Source organism: Heptranchias perlo, chromosome 13 (genome assembly GCF_035084215.1).
Source record: "Heptranchias perlo isolate sHepPer1 chromosome 13, sHepPer1.hap1, whole genome shotgun sequence".
NCBI classification, from domain to species: Eukaryota; Metazoa; Chordata; class Chondrichthyes; order Hexanchiformes; family Hexanchidae; genus Heptranchias; species Heptranchias perlo.
Window position 1 is genome coordinate 39,531,444 of NC_090337.1, and position 10,289 is coordinate 39,541,732.

At 39.6% G+C, this 10,289-nt stretch overlaps 1 protein-coding gene across 1 annotated transcript in view; it reads left to right on the top strand.

The window, feature by feature from the left end:
• LOC137331064 (cilia- and flagella-associated protein 337-like) overlaps window positions 1-8,410 on the top strand; it is a 52,960-nt gene extending 44,550 nt beyond the window's left edge. The window contains exons 19-20 of the mRNA XM_067994667.1: window positions 1,870-2,011; window positions 7,453-8,410. Coding sequence (XP_067850768.1) covers window positions 1,870-2,011; window positions 7,453-7,519 — 209 coding nt within the window. The 3' untranslated portion in view covers window positions 7,520-8,410. The remainder of the gene's footprint in view (window positions 1-1,869; window positions 2,012-7,452) is intronic.
• The last annotated feature ends 1,879 nt before the right edge of the window (window positions 8,411-10,289 follow it).

Consider the following 10,289-nt stretch of genomic DNA (forward strand, 5'->3'; position numbering starts at 1 on the left):
AATCAAAATATAGTCTCAAATCTATTCACATAATTTGCAGTCTTGCATCTAGTGCACGTCGCATCTTAAATGTGTACGGCAAACCATAAATCATCTCTCATACTTTAAATATGTATGCATTGTTGTTCTGATTGGCTTAAGTGACCACTATCTGTTAATTAAACATGTTGATTTGATCAAATATCTGATTGTCACTGAATAGGTAAGAAAAGCTAGCAGTACCAATCAATCAAATCACACAAAAAAAAATCAGTTGTTTCAACTGTCATTGCTGTCCTATCGCATTATATACCTCTAACAGTTACATTTATAACTTAATAAGTATATTAAAAATGACATTCTTTAAACAAAATCACCAAAGCTTACCCTGGAATATTAGAGCTCCCTACACCAACCAATTAATTAAATAGACTGTCAGTTCTCTGCCCCTAAAATGTTACTAGTCCCTTGTTTCCCTGAGTGCTGGAAGGCCCCAGCCCCCCTCCCCCTCCCAAGTGCTGCTTGGCCCGGCCACACTCCTCCTCACTGAAGTGCTGCCAGCTCGCAGCCCCTTCAGAGCACTCGGGCCCAGCCCAAGAACTCCCATCCCCCATACTACTGCCACAAGAATGGCTATCACTTTTCTAAATTTCCCTGCAGTAGGCCTACAGGAAGAGCAAAGGCAAAATGGTAATATAAAATGATTCTTCAATTTAAAAACAAATCCTACATTTTTAAAAGTTGATTGGGAACTGACAAGCTGAGATGCTCAGTCAGGTTAACATGTTTAGAAGCACAGCAGGAAAGGTCATAGTTTTGCAACGGATCAGGAGACCCACAAAACATAGGTCTCTGTTGCTGTTAGTACTGTGGAGATTGGTAAGTTTATATTTACTAATGCAGTTGACTATGCAAGATCCATGTTGGAAGCGATGGAACTGGATGTAAAAGTGCCTTAAATGTACTCCTCTGTAATGTACTGGGGAATCAAATGTAGGTAGTTAAATTTTAGAAACCATGTTTAGTCACAGTTTCAGCCAGCATACTGAAATTATAACATTTTTGCACTCAATTTTTGTTGAGTGCAAAAAATAACTAAGTAAAATTTCTCATTACAAATGTGCAGTGCTGCTGCCTGCTGTCAGTTTTTCCGTTTTCTGTACGCTCTGTAATACTCAGCAAAAAAGAGTGAAAAGTTTTCGGTAGATCATAATGAGAACTTTGACCACTATTTTTCATACTGAGCAGAAAATTAAAACCGTTGTCATTTTTTGACTTACTTTTTTGGTGCTTATGTTGGTGAACAATATTAGTGCAAGATAATGGAACACTTTCTATTTCAGACACCTAAACCCTGATTATTACCTAATTCGCCCGGTAGGAACAAGATGGGTTCAGGTCAGAGGCCTGTTTTACACCCCACATGATTTTACGCTCTATTGACTTCAAAGGAGCATAAAATTGGGCAGGGTGTAAGATGGGCATCCGACCCAAACCTGCTCCATTCTCGCCAGGCAAAATTAAAATTGGGGCTCTAGTGTCCGCATCAAGTACTTTAAATAAATCATTTACATTGATCTAAACACATGGCTGTTTATTGTTCTTCATAGTTATGATTAAAAGTGCTGGGGAATGGAACATTGAAGGGCTAAAATTCTACTAAAATGTCACACAACTTTGGAAAGGTTATAAAGTCTTAGACTGTCCACTTGCTCATATCTTTCAGGAAGCCTTGTTAAAACATTTTCTGCTTTAAAAGTGATAGAGGTGGCAGACCTTTTGTGTCGATATAACATCATGAATGGTGACTGAGAGCTGAGTAAGAATGTCAGCAGAAAGGAGCTTCATATCATTGTAATAAACATTCTATCTTTTTCACTACATTAACAGCACTAAAAGCAGCTTTTGATGAGAAAAGTCTATTTCCTAAAGAAATACTGGATCGTGAACACAAAACAAAGCTATTGGATGAACAGAATTTGAATGTAAGAAAAACTGCAGTAAACAAGAAAGCCTTAAGAGTAAAGCCCAGGTAGGTAATCTTTATACTATAATACACTTGAAACTCATTAAGACTTGATAGGTTAAGTTGAAAATTAATTTGTAAATACACAAGCACTTTGATATGTACTCAGACATCTGAGTTGCACATCATTTACAGAACCAAAGAATTCTGAAGGTGTTGTGAACTATGAGAAATACGTGAGCAGTTCATAAAGTCATTTGAATTCTGACCTTTGTACACCTGAAGTCATTGCTGTTTAAATTTTATTTATAATACATACATCATATTTATTTTTTACTAACAGCTTTGACACCTAATTTGTAACTTAACAAAACACATGCCTTCTTCAAGCAAATGAGCCTCACAACTTACCATCAGTCTGTATATATGACATTTATTATTGGAATAATAACATGATACCAGTCAATCCCCCATGACGTTGCACATGCGGGGACATAATATTAACTTTGGGTGATGGTGTAAAGTGGGCAATATCGAATAAGCCACCCATTATATACCACGGCCAACTTTCCTTTTCATTGAAGTCAATGGAAGGGAAAATTGTGCAGGGTGTAAAATGGGCGGCCAAATCAATATCGGCCATTTTACACTATCGTCCAAAGTTTAAAATTACCCCCAGGGAGTCAAGACAAAGTGCATTATTCAGACAAGGTTAGTGTGGGGGATAACTTAACTTTAAAAAAAAATTCTCAGGATGTGGGCATCGCTGGCAAGACCGGCATTTATTGCCCTTCAGAAGGTGGTGGTGAGCCGCCTTCTTGAACCACTGCAGTCCGCGTGGTGAAGGTGCTCTCACAGTGCTGTTAGGTAAGGAGTTCCAGGATTTTGAGCCAATGACAATGAAGGAACGGCAGACTATGTCGACAGCCAGGGAAAGGGGAGAAGGCAGTTGGGAGGGGGTGAGGGAGAAGAAGGAAAGGGGAGGGAAGGGAAAGGGGAGATTAGGATGGAGGAAGGGAAATGGGGAAAAGGGAAGGGGAAGGTTCAAGGGGAGGGGGACTGGGGAAGGGAATGGGGAGAGGAATGGGAGCAGGGTCAGGGAAACAGGGTCTGGAAAGCTGCCTGAGGTGGGGAAGAGAGAAGCTGTTAGCAGGGGTGGAGAGGAGGGGTTGTAAAATATCTTTTGGGGGTGCGAGTTCCTGTAAACCGTGGAGTGGATTGCAGAGGCTAGTTATACATTTCGAGGCGGGGCAGCAAAGAAATCTAAGCGGTCAGCATAAAAAACATGAGACCTCCGCTCCTGGGCCAACTGTCCTGCCTCCCCCGTGAGCCAGCGTAAGAAAAGGTCAAAGGCCTGCACTCCTGGATTTATAGTATATTCACATAGGAAAGATGAGAGTGGCCAGAAAGGCAGAATGTTATGCATAGAGGGGAGGAAAATAAGGGTATTAATATGGAGGTGAGATCAAAGTTGCAGATGGAAGAGAAAGTTCTGCATAGACAGCTCTGCAGAGACACCCAGTGGCCAGAATCTACAATTGTATACAGGCTGTCATCACCACCCAAAATTCTGATGATTTGGTAGAGCCCCAAAACCGGCAGATCTATCTGGAGGTGGGGGAATTTGAGGAGGAGAGAGGATCTGCCCATTTTACACCCCATTTAAGTTCTACCCTAAATTCTACCAGAAGCGAGGGAGGGTAGATGCACTCACCCCGACTAAGGTGCAGCCACGCAAAGAATGGGTTTAGATAAGGATGACATCATTAGTCCTGAATTTTATCAGTTTCGCCCTAAGAACCACACTTCTACCTTATGCCACTATAAAACATGAATAACTTAGAATGGCAACTTTAAAGGCTGATACTGGAATCTTAAAAATGAATTGTTGTGTTTCATTGTGCTGTTAGATAGACTCATAATTTTAATTTAGATTTTGCTTTTGTCAATAAGTTGCATTTTATTTTGGAAGCTTCTAGCTTCACTTGGAAGCCTCCCTCAAGACAATGTTTTGTTTAGGAAATGTCTCTAAAACATAATGTTAGGCTGCAGTGTGGGGCTTCCCAATGGGAATTTCCCTCTTTGTGATGTATATGTTGTAGGAAAAAGAACAGTATAGAACCCAGGAGGCCAAACTTATTTAGCAGCACCACAGGAGATCCAGACCCTCCTGCAGATACTCAGCCATCAGGGTGTATAGACCCAGATAATCTTGTTCGATTATCTCCCTGGAGCTCTGTGTAAGGTGGTTGTTGTAAACAATTTTACAACACCAAGTTATAGTCCAGCAATTTTATTTTAAATTCACAAGCTTTCGGAGGCTTCCCCCTTCGTCAGGTGAACGATGTGAAATCACCTGACGAAGGGGGAAGCCTCCGAAAGCTTGTGAATTTAAAATAAAATTGCTGGACTATAACTTGGTGTTGTAAAATTATTTACAATTGTCAACCCCAGTCCATCACTGGCATCTCCACATCATAAGGTGGTTGTGATTCACCCCTGAAGCCCCGAGAGAGCTCCGCATCATCTTACAGGAAGATCAGCAAACTTCCTCGAGAAACAGAGCAGTGCTTACTGTGGCTCACATAATCACTGCTGCACTTAATTTCTTATCCACTGGCTAAGTCCAAGGGACAACAGGCAACTTCAGCTAGGGTCAGTCAGTTTGCTTTCCATTCTTGCATAGAGAAGTAATTATTGGCCTGAATGTCAAGTCAGCCTAGTTCATTTAATTTGACCCAGGAGCAAGACAATTGAGTGAATGGAGTATTCATTTTTATTGGACCATTGGGTTTCCATAAATGCTTGGAGCTATTGATTGTACTCATGTGGCCATTCAGGCTAATGTTGTCAATCCACACCATTATGCCAACTGAAAGGAATTTCACTCCCTTATGCCCAGTCAATCTGTATCAGATTTCTGCACATCAGTGCCCAATGTGCAGTGATCTGCCATGACTCACAAATTCTTCAGCAGTCCAGTGTCCCTGCACTCTTTTCAGAATGAAGAGAAAGGCACCAGCTGGCTTCTTGCAGACAATGGGTATCCAATACTGCTGTGGTTTCTAACACCATTTGGGACTACCAGTGAAGCAGAGGAACTCCACAACAGGACTCATATCCACACTTGAAATAAAATTGAACAGGCCATTAGCATGCTGAAAGGAAGACTCTGGTAGCTACATTGGTCCGGCGACTCCCTCCAATGTGCTCCTAATGTTGTCTCATGGATTGTGGTGGCCTGCTGCATCTTCCACAATTTAACTCTTCAAAAAAGCCTGGAAGTTAAGATTTCAGAGGAGGGGACAGTCAGAAATGAAATCCTCTGAAACAGAGGAACTTGGACATGAGGTGGATGCAGCAGGGTTGGGGGGTGGGGAGAGAAGAGGAGAGCTGTGAGACAAGCTCATCAGAGATTGCAATAGGGGCTTTCAGTGTACTTTGAAATGGAATGTTGCGCCACACCTACCATTTTTAAAATATAACAGATACAGATATAATGACAAATTTGAGAGTTATTGTCTAGTCTTGTGTGCTTTCTCTTTAGCACATGGTTGGAAGAAGGGGGGAACAGTCTAGATTAAATAACTCTCCAAAGTTATCATTTGTGGCATTCTGTGGTAAGGGACATGTCCCATCCGTGTTTTAATTTCCCCTACCCTCTCCATCTGAGATTGAGCATTCTGGTACTATAATCTGACTAAGATTGTGAGAAACTGAGGTCAGATAAATTCAAATGGGTTAAAGCTTGCAATCCTCTGATTTGAAGACTTAATTTCTAGGAACTTAACAGCACACAATCTCCTAATTATTTTTCAAACTTGACAAACATCAAAGACAGCCTGTTCAGAGCATCTAATAAATATCTTCTTGAGATGAAAAACTGCAAATGCTAGAAATCTGAAAAAATATTGGAAACATAGCAAATCAGTCAACATCTGTGGAAAGAACACGACTTGGACTGTGTTCTTCATAAATACTGAAAAATAAAAGGTGAATAAGCAGAAAATCTGTTCTCTCCATAGATGCTGACTGAGCTGCAGTGTGTTTTCTGTTTTTGTTCCACATTAATAGCAGACAGAAATAATTATAAAGTAGAAATTAATTTTAATATATTTTAGTTTGTGTAATATTCAATGCAAGTTATTTATTCTACTTCTGTGTGGGATATGTATAGCTCACTAGAGGTACTGCTGTTATTCATTCCATTAAGTGAGGACTAATGAATGTTATAGTCAATGATTTGCAATTAAATACTTTCTCACTTTCTCTTTCAGTTTTTTCTTTCAATCCCCTATCCTTGTTGTAAAGTAACATAATTATATATATTTTTCTGCCACTTCTAATATATTTCCCTCAATACCACACACTGTTCCCAAACCTGCTTCCAAGCAATTACTAATGCCACTCTTGAGCTAATTGCTGGGCTGTAATTGCTTACCTCTGAGAGACAGAGATTCTAATTGCTAACACCTATGTGAGAGGGAGAAGCAGAAAGATCGCCCTTTCTCATTATAATTTGATTTCAAACAAAGCCTTTTAGTGGGGAACGGATAGGAAAGGGAGGATGGGTTGAGGAGGGAAACAGGTGATGGGCCCTCTGGCATCTCACTGGCCACCATTAAGCAAGACGAATAGCACAGGACATCGAATGAGAAGTGCTGAGGACTGTAAGCTGCAATTTCTCCACACCTGACACAGAAATATGTGGTCTATAATTCTCAGCAATTCTCTACCAAACTATTCCACACTCCTACCCAAGAATAAAGAAGCAGAATGGGACAGAAATGGAATGAAAAAATAAGTTAGGAAGTAAAAGAGAAAGAGAAGCAGAAGAAGAGGTTAGGATCAGATCAGCCATGATCTTATTGAATGGCGGAGCAGGCTCGAGGGGCCGATTGGCCTACTCCTGCTCCTATTTCTTATGTTCTTATGTAAGAGGGAAACAGAGAAATAGCAACAGGAAGATAACAAAGACAGATAAGAGAGAAACCATATCCTCCGACTTGACATGTGTAATGCAATGTAAGGCCCACTCATATAAAACTTTTGCATTTCGAAGTGCCACACTTTGTTACAGATGTAATCTTGAAAAATGGCGAAAGAAAGCTAGTCATTTCATGATGGGTTCTTCTGACCTGGAGCCCGAAATTTGCAAGCAGCTAACTGCCCTTTAGTTGACTCTGAAGTTCCCAAGCGGCTGTAAATTTACCCATTTGTACCACTTCTCCCCAGCAAGTGTTTAAACAGTAGCTTGAAAGGAACATGCCATGTTAAACGCAGCACCATTCTAGCAGCTAAACGCAACTCTGCTCAAGATCACCACAAGCAATGCTATGGGAGATCAGATAATGTTTTAAATAAGACTAAAGAATGCATCAGATGTGTTTAGCAATTTGGGGAGTGTAAAGATTTACTGTGCTAAAAAAAATTAATTAGTAAAAATTAATTCATACCACTGCTACAGTCACTGGAAAGTTAAATTGAAATCTGCTTCTTCACAACAGACTGCCACAGGAGACAACTGCAGGGATCAGACTGGGAAAACAATTTAACATTTCTCTCCAGAAATAGACAGATGCATTTACAAAGCAGAAGAATTTAAAGAAACCAATTTCTTGAAGCTCCAAACATTGCACGTATAAAACAAAAGATGTTGAATTAATTGAATTAATTGAAATATGCTTTAAAAAAGCTGTATAAGTGTAATTGTAATTTATGTAAAAAGCAGTATTGTTATTTTCTGTTTGACTATCACACAGGATTAGCAATGGATCCTGATACTGAATTACCACTCACTTTCTTAATGTAATAATTAGCAGTGAAAGGAAAATGGAATTTTAAAAATGTGTTGCTTGCTATTTGAGCTTTGTATACCATATTTAATAGAATATATTCTAGGCAGAGATCAGTCTACTTGAAGAAGTAACATGTCTATTTTACTACTTGTGTAATTTCACTCTAGCCTTCCCACTCAAAAAAAATCATCTTTGTGCAGGTATTGCAAAAGTTACAGATGATCTGTGGAGGTTTTGAGGACTTCTTTGGATTGACAGTTTAAAAAATACATATTTAAAGAATAGCAGTTGTGTTATCTTCAGTGATATGTGTGGCAGAAAGGAACCCTGCTGCTGCAATCCTGGGAAATTCCACTGTTACTATATATTACAGAGCAGTTTAAATCTCACTCAGAATTACTGATGTTCTCCTTGATACAATTATTGTGCAGTTGGAATATCCAATCAAATGCTTATGGAAACTTGACATTGGAATTGTAATCCTTTTCAGTCATTAGAACAGCACTGTCTTAGGAGTTGGATTAAGTTCTAAAGTTTAATCAAGTAGATCTCACGTGTGGTAAAGAAATCTTAGAACTGTTTATGCATGCCAGATGTAACATGAAATGGAGTATTACATTTTGCTTGTAGAATATTGTTTGGAACTTTGCTATAGAAAATAATAAAAGCTGGATATTGCCTTTTGATACTATATTTTTGGGGATTGCTACAGGTCCATTGTTTAAATGTTTCTTATGTTATCATTTGAAGCATTGTGCACAGTGGATGTTGAAACTCTATTGCTATATGCTAGAAAGTGGTCTTTAGGTTTACACATGACAGTCATCACATGCTGATGGGGAGATACTGAGCAGAGGCCAGGTGCTTCCCTGTAAAGAAAGAGTTAATACTGGAAATGTATGCAGTACCATTTTTGTACAACTCTGAATGGCTGGTTTCAGAGCAGTATTGATGGAATCCTGGGAGCAGGTCCCCATCCTCTCTGTAAACTGTAGACAGTATGGTGCCATGGACCCAGAAATGGGAAGGAGAGAAAAAGAGGCAATTTCTCTCTGACAAACACACAAATTATACATACATACTGTTAACCAGTATGTCAAGTTAATGTTGCTCCTACATATTTGTTATAGCATTTTTTATTTCTGTAAAATCAATATTTTTGCAGTTATGATTACTTTAAAAGCTTACTAACAACAAGGACATGTATTTTTGTAACACAGATTATATCCCATTTTTAGATTGAATTTTGTTATAAATTATAGCCGGCATTTATTTTTAGATCAGAAAATCTTCCCCTTTAGGACTTCCTGATTTAAAACATAATTGCCTGTCCACCCAATGTATTGCATGCTGCATTTTCCAGTGAAGATAAAGACCAGTTTTTGGAAACCTGTGGTGGCGACCAGTGCACACCTTGTTAGATTTATGAAAATTATGTTAAAGGGGCCCATGCCAGATTTCTAATTGTTCTTGCTTGCTCCTCACCCGTAACACAGCATTCATGATATAAAACAACCACATGTTTGTTTGGCTGGCTTGGTTCATAGAATCATAAAAATTTACGGCACAGAAGGAGGCCATTCAGCCCATCGTGTCTTGTGCCGGCCGATAAAGAGCTGTCCAGCCTAATCCCACTTTCCAGCTCTTAGTCCGTAGCCTTGTAGGTTTCGGCACTTCAAGTGCACATCCAAGCACCTTTTAAATGCATTGAGGGTTTCTGCCTCTACCACCCTTTCAGGCAGTGAGCTTCAGACCCCTACCACCCTCTGGGTGAAAAAAAATTTCCTCAGCTCCCCTCTAATCCTTCTACCAATTAGTTTAAATCTATGTCCCTTGGTTATTAACCCCCCTGCTAAGGGAAATAGGTTCTCCCTATCCACTCTATCTAGGCCTCTCATAATTTTACACACCTAAATTAAATCTCCCCTCAGCCTCCTTTGTTCCAAAGAAAACAACATAAGCCAAACCATCCTTTCCTCATAGCTAAAATTCTCCAGTCCTGGCAACATCCTCGTAAATCTTCTCTGTACCCTCTCTAGTGCAATCGTATCTTTCCTGTAATGTGGTGACCAGAACTGTACGCAATACTCAAGCTGTGGCCTAACTAGTGTTTTATACAGTTCAAGCATAACCTCCCTGCTCTTACACTCTATGCCTTGGCTAATAAAGGAAAATATCCCTCATGCCCTCTTAACCACCTTATCTACCTGCCCTGCTACCTTCAGGGATCTGTGGACATGCACTCCAAGGTCCCTCTGTTCCTCTACACACCTCAGATTATTCTGAATGTCGCTTGTAAAGTACATTTGTTTTTTTACCAAAAACATTGTTTATTCTCATTAATTTCTCATTAATTTCTGTTGCTGTGGAGAGCATATATTTTGAATTTCAAGACTTCTAGTTTCCGTTCCTTTTCCGATATTAAATCATTCACTCAGCAAAAGCATTTGCAGCAAACAAAGTTCTCAGGATGAGAATTCCTGTGGGGGTTCAAACAAAACTATAGAATTTAAATGAGGACGATAACTTCATAAGGGACGATAAAG